Genomic DNA, 27,131 nt, shown 5'->3' with positions numbered 1-27,131 from the left:
ATTTAGGAGAAAGTATGGGAGGTATTTTAGGAGAAGAGATTATTGGGAAAAGTATAGATAATTTAGGTTAGGAACTCTGAGAGAGAGAAAGAGAAAGAGAGAGAAATTTTAAGAAGATTTTTTTTGGGGAAAGTAGAGTTTCTAATTGGTAGTTTAAAAAATGATATGAATTAAAAAAAATTAAAAAAAAGGAGAAAATTTCCACTTCCTTGTTTTATATAGAACTTCAAATGCTGTGGGACACTCAGCTGTCTAGCTCTCCGTAGAATTAGAACAACCCACATTCTTGTTAAGCCTCATCCAATAAATTTGCAAACCCTATAAAAGCCCATCTCCACCCGGATTCTCTACTCTGCCCAGAACCTCTTCCGTAGATATGGCAAACTTTTCTCTTTCTCTCCTCTCGTTACTTCTCCTTCTGCCTCTTAGTGCCTACTCTGAACTCCAGGTTTTGTTCTTTATTTCTTTCGCCCGATTAATGCTATTCTTCAAGAAATCCACTCCACATCTCATCAAAATTCTTCATGGTTGCAGCCCTACGTAGTTTATCTTGGAGAGCACAGCGGAGAGAAAACAGTGCAAGAAATCCACGACACCCATCACTCGTTTCTTCTGTCTGTGAAGGAAACCGAGGAGGTTGCTCAAGCTTCCCTTATCTATAGTTACAAGAAGAGCATCAATGGCCTCGCTGCATTGCTTACACCAGAGGAGGCCGCCAAGTTATCAGGTATCAGAAAGAACTCTATTCTGTACTGGGTTGTTGTTCTTGTTCTCCTTGGTTAGCTTTTGTTCTGAATCTTCTGATTAATCTTACTTGGTTTTCAAACAGAGATGGAGGGAGTGGTGTCTGTGTTTCCGAGCCAGGCCAAGAAGTGGTATGTTCAGACTACAAGGTCTTGGGACTTTCTAGGCATTAAAGATAGACGAGATGGGGAGAGCAACTATGAGAGAGGAGGTCTAATGCATGAAGCCAAATATGGGCAAGATGTCATCGTCGGGCTCTTGGATTCTGGTAACCAAATAATAAAACAAAGAAGGGAGAAAAAGAAAGAAAGGAACCTTGTTTTCTTATGTCGAAGTGGTTAGGCTTATTGGCATATAATGAATACGTGTTTTGTGTTATACTGACCAGGTATATGGCCGGAGTCAACGAGTTTCAGTGATGAAGGCATGGGGCCCATACCCAAATCATGGAAGGGAATCTGCCAAGCTGGAGATGCTTTCAACTCCTCTCACTGTAACAGGTAAGATATTTCTTTATTGTTTTTTTTCTTTTCTTTTTAATGTTTTTAGTGTGTAAAAAGGTCAAAGATGCTTAGATCCCATCTAATGTTTGATATAGGAAGTATAAAACCCAAAAGACTATTTCCTCCCCTTGTTAGTTAGTTCTCCATTAATGGAGATGATTATCGATTCATCCTGCAATCAAGAAGGTAGTTAGTATCAACCAACCATGGGGCAACTTTTAATGGGTATAGCCTATCAAAAGATATGAACATTTGGTTATTTGTGTTCTAGCTATATTCAGTGTCATTTCAAGGAGCTCAAATATGTTCTGATCAAGGTATTATCAAAAATCTTGAGAGTTGAGACCACCCAATGGTGCAACCGAAACTATGGTTCTGTTTAAATTAAAAATTATCTAGTTTTCAGAATATTGAAAAAGGGTTTTGTTTTGTTATGCTTTTTTTTTAAGTAGCCGGGACCTTTGTTTATGGTTCTAGAACTAGAAATATAGGTTAGTGAACAGGTTTTTTTCAAACCACTTGAAAACAAAATTTTAAACAACTACAGTGCATCAAGTTCTTTCAGTTCACTGAACTGTTTGCAAGTTTGAAAAGCTATATTTCATTTAAGTGAGCTTCCACTTTAATTTCTCAAATTTTTTATCAAGCTCCTACTAAAGGATTAAATTTTGAAGGACTTAAGTCATATACTATAAGCAAGTGAGGGTATAAACAGATCTAATTTGAATAGATATTGAAAATCAATATTAGATTTTGATTTGATATCTGAAAGATATTGAAAAATCAATGTTTGAATTCAAATTTGATTAAATGTTTGAATATTTTATTTGATCTGAATTTGATCAATTAATTATTCTAAATATATAAATTATTTATATAATTTAAATATTACATATATATATATATATATATATTATATACAATAATTAAATAATCAATTGAATTAAGATTTTTATCGAACTGAATTAAGTCATATCCAAATCCGATTCAATTAGTTATTGTTGTTAACAGAATATCTAAATTATAATATTGAAATTATTCGAATTAGAATGGATTACTTCGAATCTCAAATTTAAAACCAGATTTTCGAATAGCACAAGTATACTGTTTTACCGACTTCATTTTGTATTGAATCTATATGAATCAAAGGTTTTTATGATTTCTATAACACCACGACATGGCATGTCGTTGACCTACCGCAGTTTGTTATTTATTGTTGAAATAATCATAAGTGTAGATCACATGTGTTGACAACGTCTGTCCAGGGTCAGATCATTTGGAGTTTCGGACTTTGGGGGGAGACCCGCCATCTGATGGATTGAGTTACCACTGTGGGTCTCATTGGATCTGGATGATCTCAACCATCCACCCATGGTTGAGACTTGAGAGTATAGATTTTCTGCTGAAGCAGCTTCGGCAGAAGATCAGTGAGAGAATGATATACAAAGATATGCACAAATAAACCGATAAGTCGGATCCGATCCAATCGGATTCCGAATTTAATCCGATAAGAGTTTGATTCAGAGACCTTTCTTGAATTTAGCAAATCGGATCAGTTAGGAAAAGTCGATCTCTATATATATATATATATATTACATGTGTATATTCTATATATATTTTATATAATTATATATTATTTGTTAGATTAAAATATAAAAACCTCTCCTAAAATTTCTGACAATCATAAAAACCTCTTCTATAATTTTATTTTAACAAATATCTCTCTTGAATTTTTCAGAAACACAACAAAAGCCTTCCTTTCATCAGTCCCAGATGGAAAATGGTTTTTTTTAAATATCCATTTTGCCCTTTTATAAATTATTTTACATACAAAATTACTGAAATAATCTCATTTTAACTCAACAAAAATATATATTTCAGTAATTTTGTATGTAAAATTATTGAGATGATCGTTAAAGGAGGTTTTTGTTGAATTGAAATAGAGTTATTTTAATAATTTTGTATATAAAATAATTTATAAAAGGGTAGAATGGGTATTTGAAAAAAACTGGTGTATCAAATCTAACGTTTTCCATCTAGGACTGTGATGAAAGGTAGGTTTTTGTTGAATTTTTTAAAAGTTTTGGAGAGACATTTGTTAAAATAAAACTAGAAGGAAGTTTTTTATTAATTGTCATAAATTTCAGGGGAGGTTTTTGTATTTTAGCCTGTTATGTATTAAGTATTATAATATATTATTATATTATTTATATAATATAATATATTATATAAATTTTTTTACTTATTCTAATTCGGATATGTAATAGATTCGGATAGACCTTTTACCAAATCCGATTCCATCTGTTTGTACTTTGCAACCCTACTAGAAAGAGTTAAAATCAGTCCCCCCACCCAACAAGATAATTTCCTACAACCTCCACGTTACATCCCGCCTTGTATCGAAAACATCTCCCGATGATACCTCATTAGGGATGTTGTGGGCAACTATCTTGTGGGGACTGATTTGAACTCTACTAGCTAGAAAACCCGCTGAGGAAATAATACGTAATACTTTGTGGTGGTATTTTGACAGGAAGCTAATAGGAGCTCGGTATTACCTCAAAGGCTACGAGGCATACTACGATGCCCCGCTGAACACCTCCACCGACTATCGGTCTCCTCGTGACAAAGATGGCCATGGGTCTCATACGTCCTCCATTGTTGGTGGCCGAGTCGTGGAAGGAGTCTCAGCTCTCGGCGGTTTCGCCCAAGGCACGGCGTCCGGCGGAGCCCCACTCGCACGTCTGGCCATGTACAAGGTGTGCTGGCCAGTTCCAGGCAGGGACCCTTCAGAAGGTAACATCTGCATGGACACCGACATGCTCGCTGCCATCGACGACGCCATCGGAGATGGTGTGGACGTGCTCAGCATCTCCATTGGAACGTTCTCACCTGTCAATTACACCGATGACGGGATTGCAATCGGTGCACTGCATGCTGTCAAACGGAACATCGTGGTTGCATGTAGCGCCGGGAACAACGGCCCTGGCCCGGGCACTTTGTCAAACATCGCACCCTGGATCATCACTGTAGGAGCTAGCAGCATCGATCGGGTCTTCCCCTCGCCTGTTGTATTAGGGAATAGCTTGACAGTCCAGGTAAGTCTATCGACATGAACCAATCAAGTTCTTCTACCTTGGCTTTCGTTTTCACTTTTCACAGTTGATTGGTTCAATTTCAGGGTCAATCAGTAGCTCCATACATGCTGGACGATAAGATGTACCCACTGGTTTACGCCGGAGATGCAGTAGTCCCAGGTGTAAACAACTCTGTCGCCGAGTACGTAATTGATTCTTCATTTCTCTGAGTTGAGTTGCACCAATGTGGTTTCATATCTTAGGGTCCGTTTGGCTTGCAGCTGGAATTGGAATTGAAATTGGCTATTGCCATCTGTTTGGTTCGGACAGGAATAGGAATGGAAATTAGAATAAGCAGGAATGAAATTTCATTTACAAGGGAGGGTCAAGGAATGCCCATTCTCTCAAATGGGGGAATACCATTCCAGAAGTAACGAGAATGGGGTTTCGGATCCGCTCAACCAAACAATTGGAATCGGAATGGGGTTTCGATTTCATATTCAGCTTATGATTTCTGTTTTTTCATTTACTTTTGGGTGCCATTCGGATCTGTTTTTATGGATTTTGCTCAACATGATTATTTGATTGAATTTAAATTTTACAGCCAATGTCTCCCCGGTTCTCTCTCGCCGGAGAAAGTGAAGGGGAAGATTGTGTTATGCCTAAGAAGACTTGGGACGAGAGTTGGGAAGGGTTTGGAAGTGAGAAGAGCTGGCGGTGCTGCCATCTTTCTCGGCAACAGCCGATTGAATGGAAACGAATTACCCATCGACAGCTACTTTCTTCCAGGAACAGCAGTAGCATTTGAAGATGCAACCAACATTCTTAGTTACATAAACTCCACCAAGAATCCAACTGCCAAAGTAGTTCCAGGAATGACTGTCATAAACGTTAAACCTGCGCCATCCATGGCCAGTTTCTCTTCAAGAGGTCCAAATGTTATCGAGCCCAATATACTGAAGGTAATTATCATAACTTCTGCAGCATAAGATTCAACTGGGATCAATCAACTTTGAGTTTTAGTTAAGTCGGTTTGTGGAATCTTCTGATCAATGTCTTCCTCCATCCTCATCAGCCCGATATCACTGCACCTGGAATTAATATTCTGGCATCGTGGAGCGAGAAGTCCTCCCCTACAAAGTTGCTTTCCGATCACCGGAGGGTCAAATACAATTTTGATTCCGGGACCTCCATGTCATGCCCTCACGTTGCAGGCATAGCAGCCCTACTCAAAGCCATCCACCCCAGTTGGAGCAGTGCTGCCATTAGATCAGCCATCATGACAACAGGTATATATGCTACGTACTGTACATTCAAAGAAACCAGAGATGATGATTTGGACTGGATTTTCTGCAAATATTTTGCCTCCATTTTCATTCATTTTTTTGGTTTTTGGTTGCAGCAAGAACAAGAAACAATATGGGTATGCCATTGACTGATGCAACAGGAGACACAGCTAACCCCTTCAGCTATGGATCTGGCCATCTCGACCCAACAAATGTAGCAGATCCCGGTCTGGTTTATGATGCCTCTTACACAGACTACCTCCTCTTCCTGTGCGGTAGCAGCGGACTGAAGGGCCTCGATTCTTCGTTCAAGTGCCCAAAGAAGTCGCCGTCGGCCAGCAACCTCAATTATCCATCCTTGTCAATCTCTAAGCTCAATGGCACCATGACTGTGAAGAGGACTGTGACAAACGTTGGTGACGGAGAGAGTGTGTATTTAGTGACAATTAGACCACCGGCGGGGGTCTCTGTCAAGATTGCTCCCAGAGTTCTGAACTTTAGCAGAGTTGGCGAGAAGAAGAGCTTCACAATAACTGTGAAAGCCAAAAAAGATAGTCAAGTAGATTGGAGAGGCACAGAAGAGAAGTTTGCTTTTGGCTCGTACACATGGACTGATGGGATCCATCACGTCAGAAGCCCCATGGCAGTATCTCTAGCATAATTCCCTCTTTTTTTTCTTTGTTGAATAGTTTTCGTTTAATAGATAGATAGATAGATAGATGACAGATTAAAGAGGGTAGATAGTGAGGAATGCTGTAATTTGTCTCTCTCGGAAACTATAGATACAAATTAATTAGTTATGGTCACAACTCACAAGGAGTACCTTGATTCAAAATTGGTTCTCTCATATTTAGAATTGAATCGAATCATATCCATTTGTTGGAGCAACGGAAGTGTGGTGGTAAAAATCACTTAGTAGAAGAGAAAAGAAATATAGAATGAAGAGAAGAAGAGAAGAAGAGAAGAAGATGAAAAGCCCATTAGAGTTATGGGTTTCACTTAGTTCTTAGCTTCTTGAGCTTTGTTACAAAATGTTTAGATTACAAGATATGTAAAGGAGATTTACTTTTACACTCTAGACCTTTCAGCTTCCAACTCCCAAGGCAACCCACTTAATACAAAAGACAAAATGTAAAAGAAAATTACAAAATTATCACTCTTACTTTTCAACACCCCCTCTTAATTTGTAATTTTCATTAAAGATCTAAAATGCAGAAATTTTTCAGAAGCTAGGGGCTTGGTGAAGACATCAGCAAATTGATCTTCAGTCTTGATGAACTTCAATTCAATCTCTCCTTTCTCAGTTGACTCTCTGATGAAATGTGTCTCAGCTTAATGTGCTTTGTTCTTCCATGGAAAACTGGATTTTTTGTGATTAAATAGCTGAAGTATTGTCACACTACAAGAAAAATGACTTAGTTTTTACCGGCAGTCGGCAAACTGCCGCTAAAAGATCTGTTGCTAAAATGTTCTAACGGCAGTTATAACGGCTGCCTCGGTATAAATGCTCAACTGCCGCTAATTCTAATTCGACTGCCGCTAAAAGTATATTTTTGGCAGCAGTCTTGAGCTTCTTTAGTGGCAGTCGCAACTGCTGCTAAAAGTATATTTTTTTCTCAAATAACCAATTTTTTTTTCTAATTTTTTCAAACTACTTGTTTTTTCTATATTCATTTATACCAAAATAAAATACAAAAAATAAAAAAATCAATTACAAGATAGTTTGATCAAGATCAGAATTCACCCCAAAAATTTTTCATTAATAAATATGAAAAATAATTTATTGATTGATGTTTGTATTGGGAGCATATACAGGGAATTTATTTTTTGAGCGGATGCTCCATCTTCGTGACTTCCCCACTTTGATTTGATTTGGTTTCAAGGGAAGATTTCTGTCATAGCAATATGACCAACTTAAAGGTCCTGTGTCTGAGACCTCTTTCTAGGAACCCGCTCTAGGGGTTCCTCTGTTACCAGGCAAAAACCATGGCTCGCTCTCTGACATTGATGATATAAGTATCTTCTTATTCCGTTCTGATCTGATGATTTTAGCATCTGCAAGCTCCTCAGCTGCATCAGTCATTACATCAAGTATAGGATACGTTGACTAACATCCACATTAGGAGAGGATAATAGTTTGTTGAGGACATCCACAGATTCAAATGGACATGTGACAAGCAATGCAACTAGTGCTCTTTACCTCTTTATTTCAGCTTATTCTTCCTCCCCTTTGAGGGTCAAATCAGAGCAACGGACCTGTGCAAGAGCTCTCACAAGATCACCAAACACATGCTGGAGTTCATCAGGTGATGCTTTTACAAGTTTTTTAGCAACATCGAGTGCTCTTTCCACCTGATAGAATAAGAAACAAATAAATAATCAGGAAGGATTCCTTTATCACCTATTCACATTAGTCCTGTCATAATAGTCCAGATTAATCACTTGATAAGAGAAAACCAGAGAGAAAAGAGAAGAAATGAGAGCAAAAATGAAGTTCAATGGGTGGAGAAAAACCAGATAGCTTCTTATTTTTACGCTTCATTTTGGTATTTATTCTGGCGTCAGCATTGTCTACTTCCTTGTTTGACCCAGTAATGGAAGATATTTTCACATCACCATGAATCTCTTTTTTGCCATTCAAACTGGATGAAATCCCCCTGGATTGGGTAGAAAACCCAAATTCCCAGTCAATAGTCTCTCCATTGAAACTATCATCAAGGTAAAGAGGATTTTTTGGGTCAACCACTTTAGAGAACACCAATGCCACAGAGCTAGCCATTCTCCTTACTAAATGCATAGGACTCTCCAGCCTACCTGCCAGAAGTTAGGATAAGATAACGAGTAAAACAACAATTGCTCGAGCGGTAAAATGCTGTACCAGATACAGAAAGAAAAGAACCCTACAGCTTACTGAACCTTTCCTCAAGGAGCAACAAAATTTGGAAAGCATGAAATGTTATGAAAAATAAAGCATAGTCTCAAATATCATTATCCTCTAGAAATTTGAGTGATTCCAAAGGCTCAACTTTTCCTCTTTTTTTGCTTTTTGTTTTTGTAGGACTTTATGGAAATTAACTAAAGAGTACAAGTGAAACATAGATTGTAAATATGAAGAAATAAATAGTTTATTCCTTAGACCATTAATATCATTAGCTCATGAAACTATTTTACAGATGAATAGAGATTACATTTGTTGTCAGATATAATACGATCTCTCATGAGAAATCAAAAGTTATATTATTCATTTTCCATGCTAGATATGTCTCTGAAGAAAACAGCACATTGGAAGAAAAGAATGGGAAAGGATACAAGTTTGTTGCTCCATTGGAGATGATTGAACAAACTCACATTCTGGAATAGATCAGTTGTATATGTTACTGCCAATTTTGGGAACTTAGTTCTTTTCATTTCAATATCAATTAGAGGTATCCATCCAGTGTTTTTATTTTGAAATATATGTATTTGTTGATGTTCTAGAGGAACACCACAAATGCCTCATGATCCAGAATGAGGAACAGCTGGGTTTACAAAATATGAACTACATTTTCTGGGATTTAAGCAGGAAAGAAGTACCTGAAAGAACCTCCGCTCCTCCAGCCATTGCTTAATGGGCATGACTTTGTCATTATCATCTTTCCACTCGTTAGGCACCACAGCTTCAACTCGATTAGCTGAAACTTTAATTCTTGCTAGTTCCCTCTCTAGTGTCCTTTTCTCCTCCCGGAAAATCATAGGACAAGGGAGTAGCTCAACTCAGAATTTTGCACCCAAACAAAAGCTTCAAATATCACTGACCTATGAACACTTACTGAACTAAAGTAGTTAAAGTACCACTCACTAACAGGCCGGCTCTTACATTTAATTCAGAAAGCCTGAAAGTGAAGTCAACCCAGGACTCCAGGAGTCAGGTAGTGGACTCAGGAAGTCATGTCCCAAATGCCATTTAATTTATAAATATGTGGAAAATTTTAAAAAGCATAAAATTTGAAAATTTGAAAATGAATCACTATCACTTTTCTTTTGTTAAATTTAAGTGATATCTTGATCATCATAAGAAAATTCAAATCATTAACCTTTGTTAGTATACAAAAATATCAATCAATGGACAAGGCTATAATCAAGCATGATTTGGGAATCAAATCTATCAATTCTTTTCTATTGACTTCACCATTAAAAAATCCTAGAAAGTCTAAAGATTTTAGGGATTTTTAGATTGTACTCCACCTCAAAATTCTGATTTGAACTGCAGACCTACAACAATTCAAATTTATAAACACCTCCACCTATAACATCCATACCCGCCCGTGAATTGACATCAATTCTGAGCTGGCACCTACCTCCAACTGTACGGTGGAGCTAGGATTTGAGGGGGAAAGGACTGTTAGGGGGAATGAGTTATGATAAACCATCTCATCATGGATGGAAGTACATATATACATACATAATATATATTCAACTCTGCCAAGTTTGTATTATTTGAATTATGGTGTCTATATGCATCCCTGCTTAACTTCAAATTCAATTATGGGATTATACTGTCTCTGTTTTTATTTTTTGGCAAATTATGCTCTGTTATAAAGACATAATGCTGAATTAAGTTTCCTCTGTTCTAAGGTATGAGAAACGAATCCTCTGTTATGAAGACATATATACATACATCAGCTACCTTCCATATATCCAGTCACGAGTGTCAGTGAAAGAGGTGTCTCAAATAGATTAAGTGAGGTGTGAGGCTATCACCCACAATGTACAACTGCAGTGTAAACCCAATGTTTAAGTATAACATAATTAATTATCTAAAATTATTTGAATCTGGAGGATGATATTTATGCTTCTGGTTTTCAAATTAATTATGAAGGAAACCTAATTGAATTCATATGTGTATTGTATTGTTAATTAATTGGCTAAAATCCATCTATTAATTAGTTGGGGAATGAACTGTTTAGTGTGTCATAATGCAAAGAATAGAAATATCCATCAACGAACCAATGATTCAATCCTAATCTTAAATTGCCAAGATAGCTACTAAATAGGTTAACCAGAATTTTTTGGAAAATAAACTTTAAAGAATAATGTGATTATGATTATTCACTTGTCTTTTATTAGGACTATGGCATATGGTAGAATACAACGAATTGGACCAAAAGCTATTAAACTCAAACAATAATCCAATTCTGATAAGGAACTATTGCTTTTTCAAAACAATAATATTCCTTGATTAATACAACTGCATGCAGTCCTCTCTCTCTCTCTCTCTCTACATCTCCATGCAAATGATTTGGTTGGTTTGATTATTATATTAGACATTCAGTGATTCCATCAACACTATGATGATTGGTTTAATTCAAAATATATTTGTCTTTTATGCATTTCTTTAGAGCAGAAACCAAATCTTTTCTAAAGTAAAATAAGGTGGCTAGCATACTCTAAGTTCACAATAGATCCCAAAGTTCATGTATATACTTGTTTTCCCCAACTCCAAGTATCATAAAAGCAAATATAATTGAAAGCTCAACCAATCCTACTTTAACTTCCTTAACAATCCAGCTCACAATCCAGCAACCAACCGAACACATTAACTTCCTTACAAATCCTACATGTCCAATCAAGGTTTTAAAAATGATCTGGAAACAGAATTGCTTTGGTCTCTATTTTTTGGGTCCTGTTCAACCATTCAGGTATATATCCGATCAAATGCATTTTTCAGTTGAAATTTTATGTTTAGGATTAGGGTTTAAAAGTTTAGGGGCTTAGGGGGTTTTAGGGTTCAGAGTTTAAGAATTTTACATAAAAATGAAGATATTTTGTCCGATCATGAAAGGAGTAAATATGTGCTAAAGATCATTTACATACTTGCAAAAGCACCAAACAATAGACACTCAAGATCAGCTGAATAAGTTCTAGAAGAATGTTCAATAAATACATAGAGGGAAAGAGAGAATCTCACCTGTTAATGTCGATATCTGGTCGTCTATCTGGTGGTGAGAAAGCCAATATCAAGGTTTCCCTCTGGTTGTTGTCCGATTGTGAGAAAATCTGGACCGCGGTTGTTCATCGGTTGTGAGAAAGTTGAGATCGACATCACCCTCTACCATCGTCCGGTTGTGAGAAACTTAGACCGAGGTCGTTCTCCAGTAGTGAGAAAGTATAGAGAGAAAGAGAGAGAGCCCTCTGGTTGCCGTCCGGTTGTGAGAAACTACAGACCGAGGTAGTTCTTCGGTTGTGAGAAAGTAGAGAGAGAGCAGGCGAGTGAGCGAGCGAGACAGAGCGAGTGCGAGAGAGAGATGACAGAATCGACTGGGAGAGGATAGGGCGGGAAGAAGACGAATCGTGAAGAGGGAGAGGCGCGGAGTGTGTGATTCATATGGGGCAATCGACTGTCGCTAAACATCAATATTTCTAGCGGCAGTCACAAAATAGCCGGTTCGAAAACTGCCGCTAGAAATATAATTTTGTGTAATAACAGTAGATTTAGATTGTAGTTGGGCCATCATGCACAAATTGAAGGTCATTCAATAGTCTTCTAAGCCAAATTGCTTTACAAGATGTACTAGTGGCTGAAATGCATTCTGCTTCAACTCAAGAAAGTGCCATAGTATTTTGCTTCCTCGATGGCGAAGAGATCATTTTACTTCCCAAAGAGAAAACATATCCTGTTGTGCTTTCTCGGTCATCTTGAAACGATGTGAGCCTTGTGTTGGTGAGATAAATCAAGGAACCAACAAGGTTTTTGTAGATTAATGCATCTACCAATTCTTCTCCATCCTACTTTGACAGCTTTTCATTGACAACCATAGGGGTAGCTAGGGGTTTACATGTTGACATATGAAACTGATGGTGCGCGATCCGGTCACTCCTATTTGGTTGCTGACGGGCTCCCTGTTGGCAACGGACGGCATTTGAGAAGATGGAAAAGAAGGATTCCCGGGGATTAGCTCGCGAGCAAAGAAGAGTGTGAAAGCTAAGAGTGTAGGTCGCGTTTTATCACTGTACTTGAGAGATTAGCTCGCGAGCAAATATATATTCGGTTTTAAAGTATGAGAGTGCGGAAGTATTCAAAAGTCTGAAGATCCTCTTCTCTTCTGCCTCGAGGACTTTTATAGGGGCGTTCTTGTCAAATCGGGCGTAACCGCCATTGGGCCCCTACCACAGCCATTACCTGCAAAGGCTGTGTAGGTGGCCGTTGCAACGTACTCCTTGCTCGGATAGGTGACACGTCTTCGAAGGACAGGCACGCCTTCGCCTGCTGAGAGACGTGGGTGCAGACTGTCAATAGGACAAGGACTGCGTCGTCAGTCAAGGGACGTAGCGCAGTTTGATTGGTACGGTCTGTCAGATAGAAGCTTCCTGAGAAATGTTCACGCTGCTCACTTGTGAGCTACTTTGTAGCGAGCTTAGGAATACTTCGGGGTTACCCTTATTAGAATTGGTCCCTGGGATGACTTATCTACTTGGGGGCTTGAGCGAGCTAGTTTCCCTACCTCGCAAGCTAAAGTAGCCTCAGAATATCCCCTTTGGGGTAGCTCGAGGAACTCGGAGCTCGCGTTGTAGCAAGCTATGACATAGCGAGCTGCCTTATAGGCTCGTTACTTAGTCGTTGCCAGGCTATGATGCTGAGTTGTTACCCGTGCTAAGTCAGGTCCACGTGTCATCGCTTCATAGGTCGGGCCAAATCATCCTCCAACAATTGCCCCCCACTCCTTGAACTGAGAGCGTTGCCTTAGCGCAGGGAGTTCATGAAGTATGATGGACTAATTTGACCGAAATTCAAACTTGATTGACTACTCACATTAAATGTGTTCGCGGGAATCAAGAGATTTTCTGACTTTTCGAATTCCGAAAACATGTTGAAGTGGCTCTTAACTCCAGATGTCGTGCAGCCGTCATTACCTCAATCATGGGAGACGTGCAGCCAATCGCTTTTCAGTTTTCAGAAGGTGTGCGGTCAGTACACCTGCGAACCGTCGGATCTGCGTCATTTTCCCTCACGCCATCTTGTTGTCTTCGGATTCTGAGGTCGTGCATCTGTCAAATCTACTCGAGTTCCTTAGTTCACTTCGTCCCATCCCTTTCGGTGAGTCTCGATTACTATCAGTCATGTCTGGGAACCCGTACCATCCTCGTCATCGGGGCGGTGACCAGGATGATGATGCTCCCTCGAGCTCAAGAGCCTTCACTTCCCAAGGAAGGGAGCCTGATAATTTCAGCCCTTCCTCCGGTGACAAAGGGGAGACTTAGGTCTCTAATTAGCTATTTCCACCTTCCCAGGGACCTCATCTACTGCCTTCCCACCGGTAATGTTCCGTGGGAGCATGGTCCCAATGAGATAGTCATCTACCAAGAGCAGCTCGAGGCTGGCCTGCGTCTCCCCCCTGCACCCCTTGATAGTGGAGGTGCATAACCACTTTAACGTCACTATCGATCAGCTTCATCCCAACAACATTCGGAACATGGTTGAGACTATATCCTTGTGTTGTGAATACTGTCTTCCTTTGAATCTCAACATTTTTTCTGCTACCCTATGTATAAAGAATGCCACTCCCGGGGCTCCACTGAAGAGACGTCTCTACTACTTCTCTCCCCGTCGTGGCTACAAGCTCTTATACGAGCTTCCGAATAAAATTCCTACTTGGAAGCGGGATTATTTTTTGGTCCGCAGCCCTGAAGGGTGGCCCTTCCCTACTTCATGGAGGGGCGCCATCCAGGACTACGGGGTTGAGCTGGACCCTGATACTCAAAAAACGATGTTGTCCTGGGCATCAGTAGGCTTCCTCTGTTCGAACTACTTGACCGAGGAGAAGCTTGTGCAGGCCGGCCTGAGCCCGGGTAGGTTGCCTTTTTAGGTCGCGTAGTACCTTGTCATAACATTGTGTACATATATATACTTTGTTCTTACTGAACTAACACTTTGTGATTTCTTCTTGGCAGCCATCATGTCTGGTATCGACTCGCGTCGCCTCCTTTCAAGCAACCAGAGGCTAGAGTGAAGAGGTCGCGCCCCGACCGGACCCCCACCTCAGGGGGCACCGAGTTTGGGTCTGCCGAGCCAGTCTTATCCTCTCCACCACCCGAAATCCCACAGCCTGAAATTTTGCCGCCTCCGTCCGAAGGGGGAGCTAGCGGAGCTGGCCCTGAAGAGGGCGAGTCCCACAGCAAGGGGTGATTCCCCCTAGTCCTTTCCAGCCATTACCTTATCCACGGTTCCCAGTGGGGAACTGGGAAGGGGTGAACAATTACCTTGTGGCTTGACGGAAGAGCCGGAGGGCGATCTGTAACGAGGAGGTCGCTAAGTGGGGAGAGATGGAGCCTGAGGATCTCACCGTGTTTGCCTCTTCTCACTGCATGGTGGTAAGTGATACTTTCATTTCTTCTCTCGTTTTGCTTCCTTTTGCTACCCTCTGATCTTTTTTGCTGGCAGATGAATACAACCATCCATGCTATGACCCTCCAGACGTGCATCCACCGCGGCGACGCCATCGACCAAAGGGCTGTCAATCAGAAGCTCCAGGGCGAGCTCGACCAGACTCGGGGCGAGCTCATCACACTCGCAAGGGGAGTGAATCTCAGGAGCTGCTCGTCCACGACCAGGAGGCACAGATCACCAGGCTTTCTGAAGAGAGTGCACGCTATAGGGAGGAGTCATCGAGGGTAGCAGCGGAGAGGGAGCTCCTCCGGCAGCAGGTGCGGGACTTGGAGTCCACTCTTCTGGATCGGACTCGTAATTTCGACCAGATGGTAGAGGCTGAGCGAGAGAAGGCAGTCTGGGATTTCAAGGACTCCCAGGAATATCATGACCTCTAGGTAGAATATGGCTCGAGTTCGTACCGCTCTAGGTTTAAGCTCTGCCGATGGTTGGTCCGGAAGAAATTCTCCGGGCTCAACCTTGATGGCATCACTATGAAGGGCCTGTCTTCCGAGACGGCGAACCAGGCGGAGGAATAGGAGCCTGACTCTTTGGAGGACGAGGACGAGGAGGCGGATCCCTGAGGCTTTGGTGGCGTTTGTCTGGACTTCTGGTGGCTTCTGGGTGCCATAAACCCGGTCTTGAAAAGATCTTTTGTTGGGCGGTTGTGCCCTTTCACCTTCTATCAGACTTTCCCGAGCTGTTTAGCTCGGTTATTACTTTGTCATTTGCTATTTTTCTTTCTTCTTTTTTTTTGGAACAGTAATGAATTTTCCTTTTTGCCAAAATGATCTCATCGTTTCAAATTACTTAAAGCTACTTACTCGAAGTAGGACTCTTCGAAAATTGTTGTCTCGAGCCGTCTTTTGATGTTTTAAGGCATCCCCATGGTGCCACGCATACCCGAGCTATGTGTTTTTCAGTTGTTCCTTAGTTTAACCAACGCGCTGAGACGAGCCGTGCTTCGTAGGATTTGAACCCAAACTGCTTACGCCTCTGCCATTTCGCACTTTGCTTATACCACCGAAGTGGCCAAGTCTTTCTTGATGTCGAGTTTTTGATTAGCTCGGCGCCTTAGCACTTAGGCTGAGGGGGTGGCTTGCGGTCTGTCCTTGAAGTTTACCCATGCCGCAGAGGTGACTGGGTCTTATTGCGCCGAGATAATGTTAGCTCGGCATTTTGGCCCTTAGGCTCTGGGAGTGACTCATGGTCTACTCAGTTGTTACATGTAATATTGTCTTAAGTTGACGATATTCCATGCCCGAGGTACTTGTTTCCCTTCGAGAGTCTCGAGCTCATATGTTCTTTCCCCAAAAACTCGTTTCACTCGGTAAGGCCCTTTCCAATTCGGTCCGAGCTTGTCAATGCCAGGTTCAGGTACCATAACTTTCCGAAGGACCAGGTCGCCAACATGGAGGTTCCGCTTCTTGACCCTAGCGTTATAGTACCGGGCTACTCTTTGTTGGTAGGCTGCAGTCCTGATATATGTGAGATCTCTTACTTTGTCGAGTAGGTCGAGGTTGGTACGTAGCTCATTTTCATTGGCCTTGTCGTCGTAAGCTTTCAGTCGTAACGAGGGAATCTCAATCTCAATTGGGATGACTGCTTCGGTGCCATAGGTGAGGTTGAAGTGAGTTTCTCCTGTGGAGGTCTTTTCTGTAGTTCGGTAGGCCCATAAAATGCTGGGTAGTTCGTCTGCCCACAGTCCTTTAGCGCGATCTAAGCGTGCTTTCAGTCCGCGAAGAATAGCTCTGTTCGTAACCTCTGCTTGACCGTTCACTTGAGGGTGTGCAACCGAAGTGAAATTCTGTCGTATCCCCATATCTTGGCACCAGTTCTGGAATTTTATGTCCTCGAACTACTTGCCATTGTTAGATATTAGCACCCGAGGTAACCCGAAGCGGCACACAATGTTCTTCTAAAAGAAATTTTGGATGTTCCGGGTTGTGATTGTTATGAGAGGTTCAACTTCTACCCACTTGGTGAAGTAATCCACTGCTACTACTAAGAACTTCCTTTGGCCTGTCGCTGGCGAGAACGGTCCAAGTATGTCGATGCCCCATTGTGCAAAAGGCCACAGGCTAGTGAGATACTTGAGGTCGGCAGCGGGCTGATGGTGGATATTGGCGTGCTTTTGTCATTTGTCACACTTTCTGACGAACTCAACAGTGTCCTCTTTCATCGTTGGCCAGTAGTACCCCTGCCGCAGTGCTTTTTGGGCAAGGGCCCTACCCCCCAAGTGTCCGCCACACAGACCCTCATGAATGTCGCGGAGTACAAGCTCGGCTTCAGAAGGCCGCAAGCAGCGCAGGTAGGGGAGCGTGTAGGATCTTCGGTACAGCCGTCCATCTATTGTGACGTATTTGGTCGCCTGGCGCTCTACCCTTTTGGCTGAATTGCAATCTGTAGAGAGGGTCCCGTGCAACAAGAAGCTCGCGAGCGGGTCAATCCAGCTCGGCTCTGCTTAAACAACGGGAGTGACCTCCTCTACCCCCCCGAGAATGCTAGGCTGAGGCAGGTCCTCTATGTACATGGTTCTCATGGTCATATTGTTGGTGCTGGCTAACCGGGATAGAGCGTTGGCATCAGTGTTCTTCGACCTCGGGATTTGCCTAATGAAGTGTGAATGGAAATTGAGCAGAGCCTCTCTTACTTTCGCTAAGTAGGCAATCATGGTTGGTTCGCGAGCTTCGTAATCTCCTGTGACTTGGTTGACTATGAGCTGGGAATCGCTGTAGATGACGATATGCTTGGCTTTTACTTCTCTGGCTAAAGCTAGCCCGGCTATCAACGCTTCGTACTCCACTTCATTGTTGGATGTTGCGAACTCGGAGCGTAGTGTGTACTCCAGTTTTGTGCCACTTGAGCCGTGCAGAACTATTCCGGCTCCGCTGCCCTACTGGTTTGAGGAGCCATCTACGTGAAGGATCCAGGGCTCCTCATCCCAGTTCGCGCTTGGCCTAACTAGGGGAGATGTCGCACTGGCTGCAACCTCACAGGGATCAGACTCAATTGGCCTGGGAGCTCCGGGCTTGCTCGAACTAGGGGCCTCATGCTCAACCGACCTGGGGACTTCAGAGCTGAAAGTGCACTCCGCAATAAAATCTGCTAAGGCTTGGGCCTTAATAGCAGTTCGCGGCTTGTATTGGAGGTCGTACTCGCTGAGCTCAACGGCCCACTTCGCCAATCGACTAGAGACCTCGGGCTTAAGTAAAACTTGCCTCAGAGGTTTGTTGGTGAGGACGATAACAGTATGAGCTTGGAAGTATGGGCGGAGCTTTCGAGCTGCGATGACCAGTGCATAGGCTAGCTTCTCTATCTCTGGGTATCTCATCTCTGCTCCCTTCAATACTTTACTAACATAGTAGATGGGTCATTGGACCCGATCTACTTCCTTTATCAGTACCAAGCTGACCACTTCGTCACTTGCCGAGAGGTATAGCTCTAAAACATCGCCCTCTTTGGGTCGGGTTAAGATTGGTACACTGGCCAGATATTTCTTGAGCTCGTCAAACGCGAGCTGGCAGTCTTGGGTCCACTCAAACCCTTTGCTTTTAATTGCATTAAAGAAAGGCAAGCAGCGGTCTGCCGACTTGGACATAAAGTGGCTCAGGGCGGTTATGCGGCCGTTCAACCTCTAAACCTCCTTCAATTTCCGGGGTGGTCTCATATCTAGGATGGCCTTAATTTTATCTGGGTTGGCCTCAATGCCACGCCGGTTGACAATGTACCCTAGGAATTTACCCGGGGTAACACCGAAGACACACTTGTTTGAATTTAACTTCATGTTAAATTGTCATAGAATTTGAAAGACACAATGTAAGTCTTGTATTAATTCATGTGAGAATTGAGTTTTGACGACCATGTCGTCTACATAACACTCTATTTTTCTGCCAATTAATGGCTCAAATAGTTTATTTACAAGCTTTTGAAAGGTTGCCCCAACATTTTTCAATTCGAAGGACATAACCTTGTAACAATACAAACCAAACTCTATTATGAAGGCAGTCTTTTCTTCGTCCACCGGGTCCATCCTGATCTGGTTGTAGCCCGAATAGGCATCTAAGAAACTCAATAACTCGTGCCCCAAGGTCACGTCTACTAGGCGGTCGATTCTGGGGGGGGAAGTAGTCTTTTGGGCAAGCTCGGTTCAGGTCAATGTAGTTGACACACATGCGCCACTTGCCGTTAGCCTTCTTTACCAGAACAGGGTTGGCTACCCAGCTCGGGTAATGGACTTCTCTTATGAAGTCGGCTACGAGGAGCTTCCCGACCTCCTCGTTGATAGCTTTCCATCGCTTTGGGGATAGGTTGCATTTCTTCTGTCTAACGGGCCTAACTACAGGATCAATATTGAGTTTGTGAGTTATGAGATTAAGGTCTATGTCGGGCATCTCTGCCGCGGACCATGCAAAAACATCTAAGTTTTGAAGTAGGAAACTTACTAGTTCGGATCGCAGGGGTTCCTGGACTGAAACACCGATCTGAAGTGTCTGAGCTGGGTATTCTGCTGAAGTCAGAATAGCAATTGTTTCTTCCGCGGGTGTAGCTCGTTCCTCGCCTTGCTCCATAGGTCGCTCTAGTTCGAGGTTGTCGGCCACCTTGGTCTTTCCCTTGAGGGTGGCGACATAGCACTTGTGAGACTCAAGCTGGTCTCCCCGCGCTACCCCCACTCCGAAGTTTGTAGGGAACTTCATCGCCAAATAATAAATGGAGACCACCACCTGTAGGGCATGGGTGATCGGTCGGCCTATTATGGTGTTGTATGGAGAGGGGGTCGCGACCACTAAGAAGTCATGGTTGAGCCTTACTACGCTGGGCCATGTGCCGACTTCCACAGGTATTGTTATTTCCCCAGGGGCCTGACTTTTTCTTCGCTGAAGCCTACCAAGGGAGTATTCGCGGGCCTCAAGTCACTTCCCTGCATTTGAAGCCGGTCAAACGCGGCTTTGAAGAGGATATCCGCTGAGCTACCTGAGTTAACGAGGACGCGCTTGACCTCGAAATCATTGATCCTTACTTTTATGACGAGCGCATCATCGTGGGGGTAGTGGACCCCGTGCACATCGTCCTCCATGAAGAAGACTAGTTCCTCTGTCTTCGACCGCTTCAGAGGATTCTATTCTTCTCTGGCAGCTTCGTGAACTAATGTCCGAGCTGCCGCCGAGGTATAGCCCGCAACGATCGAGCCTCCAACTATCATGTGGATGGTGCCCCAAACTGGCCTCTCTTCCGGGGGCTGCCTTTGTGACTGCTCTACCGGCCTACTACTGGACTTGGGAGCATCCTTACCGTGCTCCCCTTGCCGACCTGCTTCATTATTCTTATTATTACTACTATTATTCTGTACAAAATTCCTTAGATATCCGCGACGAATGAGTTCCTCTATCTCATCGCGGAGATTCTTACAGTTCTTGATACTATGACCATGGTCTCTATGAAAGCTGCAATATAAATTTTTATTCCTTTCATTAGGATTCCCCCTCAGGCGGGGTGGCCACTTCACGTATGGGGCATCCTTGTTGCCATCAGGATTTCAGCCCACTTAGCATTTAGTGGGGTGTAGTCAGTTCGGTCTGCTACAGGGGCTCAGAACGGCTGACTCGGCTTTGCCCCCCGAGCTAAGTCCTTCTTCTTTCGGCTGTCTCCTTGGCTGGAAAGTTCCCCTTCTCTCTTTCTCTTTTTGGGCGCGCTCTCGCCCTTCTGGTTGATCTCCTCTTCCGTGGCTATGAACCTGTCTGCGAGCTTGAGGAATTCAGTTATGGTCGCCGGCTAGTTGACAACCATGTGCCACTTGAATTCCTTGTGCGTCACGCCCTTCTTGGCTGCTGCAAGGCGAACTGTGAGGTCTAGGCACGGTATCTGCATGCCTGCATCATGAACCGCTTGATGTAGCCCCGGATGGACTCTCCCTCTCTTTGAACTATACTTAGAAGACTTTCCTCAGTTCGCGGGCACCGCTTGCTAGTGATGAAGTGGGACGTGAAGGCTTGCACGAACTACGCCCAACTTCTTATCGATCCGGGTGAAAGGTTTTGATACCACGTGCGGGCCACTCCTCTGAAAGTGGTGGAGAAGGCCACGCACATGCAAGACTCACTGGCCCTTGCCAGGTGCATCTGTGACTAGAAGGCGTCTACATGATCATTCAGGTCAAATGACCCATCATACTTATCGAGAGGGGGGAGCTTGAAGTCCTTGGGCATTGGAACAGCCAGGAGCTTGGGAGACAGGGGGGATGGAACAGAGAGGAGTGGAGCTTTTACTTCACCCGAGCTTACCTCTTCCCTGCCTTTGAGCTCGGGCAGGTTGTAGGTGGCGGTTCGGCGAGCTCGGCGGTGGCATCTTTGCTTCTTGGCGGGCTCCGTGTTGGTGTTGCTCGCCTCCGTACTATCAGGGATAGTTTTCGTAGGAAGCGACTCGGGCTACTGGTGATAGTTGCGGGCGGAGGGGTCCTTCTTAGAGTCTGCAGCCAGGATCTTGAACCGGTTCTCCAGAAGTGGGGCTTTGAACTTTGATTGATGGGGTGACGTAGGCCTGGCAAGTTGGGATCCTCCTGACCTGACTGCCCGCGGCGAGACCGGAGTGGCTGGTCTTTCCTTCCTGTAGCGGGAGGAGGCTTGGCTCTTAGGGGGTTCTAGGAAGCCTCTTCTTGGCGAGAAGGGCGTTCATTCTGGCGGCAAGGCCTAGTTTGTCACGAGGCCGGGTGTCGAGGAGGGAGTTGAGGCTGAGGCTGAGGCAGTTGAGGGGACTGCTGTTGATAGTGATATTGAGAGACTTGGTGCAGCACCTACTGCTGGTAGAGCTGAAATTGCTGAAACTGCTGCATCTGGACTTGCATGGCCCGCATGGATTGCACTAGGTTGTCGAGCTAGCTCTGGCCTGTCGTCGGGGGGACGATAGAAGGCTCAGTGAAGGTTGTCCCGACCGAGAAAGGTAGGGGGATGCTCAAGGGTTCCGTTACTTGCGGCACGTTCAGGCTGGGGACTCCATCCGCGGAGAGGGGAATAGTGAACTGCCCAATGCAGACCACGGAAACCTGAACTTGTTTCCCGGCGATGTCCATCTCCATGTTGCGTCCGGCGTTGCTTGAAGAAGCCATGGGTGCTAAGTCTTAAAAAGGAGTTGTAGAAACTAAGGGGAGGCTTTTGAAGCGTTTCCCACAGACGGCGCCAAATGATGGTGCGCGATCCAATCACTCCTAGCTGGCTGCTGACGGGCTCCTTGTTGGCAACGGACGACACCTAAGAAGATGGAAAAGAAGGATTCCCGGGGATTTATCCAATGAGAATACTCCGATGCTTAAGTCAGAACGTAGGGGAAGGAGAAAAGAAGAGTGTGAAAGCTAAGAGTGTAGGTCGCGCTTTATCACTGTGCTCGAGAGATTAGCTCACGAGCAAATATATATTCAATTTTAAAGTATGAGAGTGCGGAAGTATTCAAAAGTCTGAAGATCCTCTTATCTTCTGCCTCGAGGGCTTTTATAGGGGCGTTCTTGTCAAATCGGGCGTAACCGCCACTGGGCCCCTACCACAGTCGTTACCTACCAGGGCTGCGCAGGTAGCCGTTGCAACGTACTCCTTGTTCGGATAGGTGACACGTCTTCGAAGGATAGGCACGCCTTCGCCTGCTAAGAGATGTGGGTGCAAACTGTCGAAAGGATAGGGACTGCGCCGTCAATCAAGGGGCGTGGTGCAGTCTAATTGGTACGGTCTGTCAGATAGAAGCTTCCTGAGAAACGTTTGTGTTGCTCACTTGCGAGCTACTTTGTAGCGAGCTTAGGAATACTTTAGGGTTACCCTTATTAGAATTGGTCCCTGGGATGACTTATCTGCTTGGGGGCTTGAGCGAGCTGGTTTTCCTACCTCACAAGCTAATGTAGCCTTGGAATATCCCCTTTGGGGTAGCTCGGGGAACTCGGAGCTCGCGTTGTAGCGAGCTCCTCCTTCAGTGAGCTATGATATAGCGAGCTGCCTTATAAGCTCGTTACTTAGTCGTTGTCAAGCTATGATGTTGAGTTGTTGTTCGTGCTGAGTCAGGTTCACATGTCATTGTTTCATAGGTTGGGCCAAACCATCCTCCATCAGAAACCTTTTTAACAAATCATCAACATACTTCTCTTCCGATATAAAAATTTCACCTTTTCTTTGCTTCACTTGAATCCCAAGAAAGTTTCTCATTAACTTCAAATCAGTCTTCTCATATTCCTTAGTTGTTGCTAATTTGAACTCATTCAACAATTTTGGGTTGTTAATTGTGTAAATCAAATCATCAACATAAAGACAAACTAGAATAAAATCATGCATACTTTCCTTTTGACATAAAGTGATGGCTCATTTGGACTTTTTTTCAAATCCATTCTTACGAAAATATTTATCAATCTTGCTATTTCATGTTCAAGGTGCTTGCTTTAAGCCATATAAAGCTTTTCGAAGTTTGTAAACCTTGTTCTCCTTTCCTTCTATCACATATCCTTGTTGTTCAACATAAACTCTTCTTCTTAATCTCCATTTAAGAAGGTTTATTTCACATCAAATTGAAACGCTTGCAGTTTTAGTTGAGCAGCAAGCACAAGCACAGTTCTAATTGTTTCCATTCTTGCAACTGGTGCAAAAGTCTCATGGAATTCTACCCCTGGCTGTTGGGCATAGCCTTTAGCCACTAACCTTGCTTTGTGCTTTTGGATTGACCCATCTTCATTGAACTTTGTTTTGTAAACCCATTTCAGTCCAATCACATATTTTTCTTTGGGTTTATTTACCAACTTCCCTGTCTTGTTCTTCTCTATCATTTCAATTTCTTCATCCATAGCTTTCACCAAAACTTCTTCTTTTGAAGCTTCTTCAAACTTTTGTGGTTCTAATGCAAGAATTGCAACATCACAAGAATCAAAGATTTCTTGAGGTGATCGTACCTTTCTTGGTGGAGTATCCAAATCTACATCACCCGGGCTTATTTTCCATGGATCTTGATTTCTTGTGCTTGAGGGATCCATTATTGGACTGAAACTTGTTGAGCTTGATCTTCTTGAGTTTGCTGGCCTTGCATTTGATGTAGTTGTATCATGCTCATGGTCATTGGACATCACTTCTTCTTCATCTTTTATAACATATTTCTTTATTTGTGGGGAATTTTCTTCAAAATTTCATGCCCTCTCTTCATCAAATATTACATCTCTTGAAATTACCAACTCATTGGTAGTTGGATTCAGCAATCTGTAACCATTGGATTCATCCCTATAACTAAGGAAAATACATTTCTCACCTTTGCCATCAAACTTCTCTCTCTTCTTTGAGAAAATGTGAATATAAGCAATGCAACCAAACACTTTAAATGAGCCAACAACAGGCTTCTTTTTGTGCCATGCTTCAAAAGGTGTTTTATTTTGCACAACTTTGGTGGGAGAGCAATTTAATATGTGAACAGCAGTATGAACTACTTCAGCCCAAAAACTTTTGGGAAGATTTTTACCTTGCATCATGCTTCGTGCCATTTCTACAATGATTATATTTCTTCTTTTAGCTACCCCATTTTGTTGTGGGGTATGTCTTACTGTCAACACTCTTTTTATGCCTTGTTCTTCACAAAACTTCCCAAATTCTCTCCATTTAAACTCTTTTCCTCTATCATTCCTCAAAACTTTTAATTTGTGATCACTTTGCTTCTCAACTAAAGCTTTGGATTGAATAAAAGTAGGAAATGCTTATAATTTTGCATGTAAGTATACCCACATCATTCTAGTAAAATCATCAACAAAGAGACGAAAGTACCTCTTGTTGTTGAAGGAAGGTGTCCTCATGGGACCACAAATGTCAGCATGAACCAACTCCATTAGTGGTGCCTTTGAATGCCATGATCTCTCTAAAAATGGTAGCCTATGATACTTCCCATAGACGCAACCTTCACATACTTTATGTTCTCTATCAATTTGAGAAAATCCAATCACCATACTCTTATGATTTAACAAAGAGAGACTTCTGAAATTCAAGTGTCCATATCTCAAGTGCCATAGCATGGACTCATCCAACTTCTCGCTCTTCAGCCCATAGTTCACATCATAGGACATGGTTAATGGAAACATTTTGTTTGCAGCCATTTTACTCTAGCAATGGTTTGACCTTTCTTCTTATCAGTTATTACACATTCATCATTGTCAAAATGCACATCATAACCTTTTTGTATAAGTTGTCCAACACTAAGCAAATTTTGAGTCAAAATAGGAACATAAAGAATATCTGAGATGAGTTTAGAATTACCTTGCTTAGTTTGGACTACAACAACACCCTTTCCTTCAATACTTTGGAGTTTGCCATCTCCAAGCTTCACTTGAGAATTAACATGTTCATTCAGCTCAAAAAAACATTCTTTGTTTCCCGTCATGTGGTTACTACAACCACTATCCAAATACCAAACTTCTTTTGGCTCTTGTTGGGTATTCAAACAAGAGTAAAATAGATGATTTTTTGAATCATCATTTTCAGTATAGTGGGCTTATTCTTTCTCCTTAAATCTGCAATCTTTTGGGGCATGAACATGATTTTTGCATTTTTTTTTCATATGAAAAAATAGTCTTGGGAAAAATGGTTGTCTTTCTTGCAAATAAAACAACCATTGTTTTGCTTTTCACCTCTTCTTCTTCTATACGATCTACCTCTTCCTCATCCTCTTCCATTATTTTGGTATCCTCTTCCTTTTCCTTGATATGACCATTCTCTTGGAGTTTCTTTTTCATTATCATTCTTTTTCTTTATTGCAATGGTGAGTTTGGACTGAAAAGCTTGCTTCAGTGAAAAAGATGAATTTTTTTTTCATTCTATCCTCATGAGTTTCAAGTGAGCTCATTAACACATGCATGGATAGTTTAGTCAAATATTTGGCTTCTTCAATGGCAGCCACCATATGATCAAATTTAACTGATAAATTCCTCAAAACTTTTTTTTACAATTTTTTCATCTGAGATAACATGTCCATATGTCCTGATTTGATTTACAATACCAGCAACTCTAGAAAAGAACTCTTGAACAAATTCACTTTCATTCATCATAATATTATCAAAATCTCTCCAAAGAGTTTGAAGTTTTATGGATATTACCTTTTTAGTGCCCTGAAACTCTTTCTTGAGAATATTCACACTTTTTTTGAGCTTTTGACAGCTACGATTCTTGGAAATATTGTTTTACTTACTGCTTGTTGAATATGATGTAGGGCTCTAGGATCATCTTTCCTATTTTCTTTGTACTCTTTCTTCTTGTCTTCGGTCCATGTTGCAAGTTGCTCACGATTTTCTGGTTCTTTGTATCCTTCTTCTACCAGCTCCCAAATCTCCTTGGAGATGAAATTTTTTTTTCATTTGTATGCTCCAATAATCATAGTTTTCTCCATAAAAAAAAATAGGAAGTGAAAATTTTTGAAAATGATCTAAAACAGAGCTGTTGGAACTTGATGCCATGAAAGGTTTAAGTTTTAGATTTGAATGGTTGAATGGATCTTCGCTTTGATTCCAAAAGTTTGTTGGAGCAATAGAACTGTGGTGGTAAAAGTCAAAGGAAGAACCAAAAAATCTGTAGAAGAGAAAAAAGAAATATAGAATGAGGAGAAGAAGAGAATAAGATGAAAAGCCCACGTAGAGTTCTGGGTTTCACTTCGTTCTTAGCTTTTTGAGCACTGTTACAAAATGTTTCAGATTACAAGATATATAAAGGAGTTTTACTTTTACACTCTAGACCTTTCAGCTTCCAACTCCCAAGGCAACCCACTTAACACAAAAGGTAAAATATAAAAGAAAATTACAAAATTACCACTCTTACTTTTCAACACCGTCAAACTCGGATCAGATTTGGTAGAATGTGGCATTGATAAATTAAATTAAAAATTATTAAAAAATTGCATATATTATTAATGAAATAAAACTAAAAATGGCTTTGATACTGTACAAGGCCTAGTCGTTTACAATGCAATTTCAGTTTCACCAGTGCAAATGTGTTGAATGTAAATTCTGATTTCTTTTTGTTTTAAGTTGCACTTTCTTTTGTTTGCTATAGCAGGAAAATAATGTAAAATGAAACCTCTGAAGGCAAAGTAAAATTCAAAGCAAATTAAATTGCATTGCAAACAAATG

The 27,131-nt window shown here is 42.2% G+C and overlaps 2 protein-coding genes across 2 annotated transcripts; one reads left to right on the top strand and one right to left on the bottom strand.

Annotated features, from left to right (window-relative positions):
* Nucleotides 1-226: 226 nt before the first annotated feature.
* On the top strand, nt 227-7,205 carry LOC104609029 (subtilisin-like protease SBT5.6). The gene is made up of 9 exons (XM_010275216.2): nt 227-448; nt 535-727; nt 830-1,012; nt 1,133-1,244; nt 3,781-4,345; nt 4,429-4,526; nt 4,929-5,286; nt 5,400-5,613; nt 5,727-7,205. Exons 1-9 carry the CDS (start codon nt 377-379, stop codon nt 6,269-6,271), a joined length of 2,340 nt encoding a protein of 779 aa, XP_010273518.1. The 5' UTR covers nt 227-376; the 3' UTR covers nt 6,272-7,205.
* Nucleotides 7,206-7,349: 144 nt separating this feature from the next.
* Nucleotides 7,350-12,214, bottom strand: LOC104608983 (uncharacterized). The gene is made up of 4 exons (XM_088899830.1): nt 11,558-12,214; nt 9,184-9,319; nt 8,125-8,424; nt 7,350-7,962 (listed from the first exon to the last, which is right to left on the bottom strand). Exons 2-4 carry the CDS (start codon nt 9,209-9,211, stop codon nt 7,937-7,939), a joined length of 354 nt encoding a protein of 117 aa, XP_088755956.1. The 5' UTR covers nt 9,212-9,319; nt 11,558-12,214; the 3' UTR covers nt 7,350-7,936.
* Between the last annotated feature and the right edge of the window lie 14,917 nt (nt 12,215-27,131).

The sequence above is a fragment of the Nelumbo nucifera genome, chromosome 3 (genome assembly GCF_055504915.1).
Source record: "Nelumbo nucifera cultivar China Antique chromosome 3, China Antique-T2T, whole genome shotgun sequence".
Classification (NCBI taxonomy): Eukaryota; Viridiplantae; Streptophyta; class Magnoliopsida; order Proteales; family Nelumbonaceae; genus Nelumbo; species Nelumbo nucifera.
The sequence above is the reverse complement of the archived record's forward strand: the minus strand, read 5'-3'. Positions and strand labels throughout refer to the sequence as shown.

Bases quoted from the DNA above. Each gene is read 5' to 3' on its own strand.
- LOC104608983 (XM_088899830.1), bottom strand. From the start codon at position 9,211: ATGGCTGGAGGAGCGGAGGTTCTTTCAG. The intron at 8,425-9,183 runs GTACTTCTTTCC...AACTTCTGGCAG, and splicing joins AGGAGCGGAGGTTCTTTCAG to GTAGGCTGGAGAGTCCTATG. The intron at 7,963-8,124 runs GTTTTTCTCCAC...TTATTCTATCAG, and splicing joins TAAAAATAAGAAGCTATCTG to GTGGAAAGAGCACTCGATGT.
- LOC104609029 (XM_010275216.2), top strand. From the start codon at position 377: ATGGCAAACTTTTCTCTTTCTCTCCTCTCGTTACTTCTCCTTCTGCCT. The intron at 449-534 runs GTTTTGTTCTTT...TCATGGTTGCAG, and splicing joins GTGCCTACTCTGAACTCCAG to CCCTACGTAGTTTATCTTGG. The intron at 4,346-4,428 runs GTAAGTCTATCG...GTTCAATTTCAG, and splicing joins GGAATAGCTTGACAGTCCAG to GGTCAATCAGTAGCTCCATA.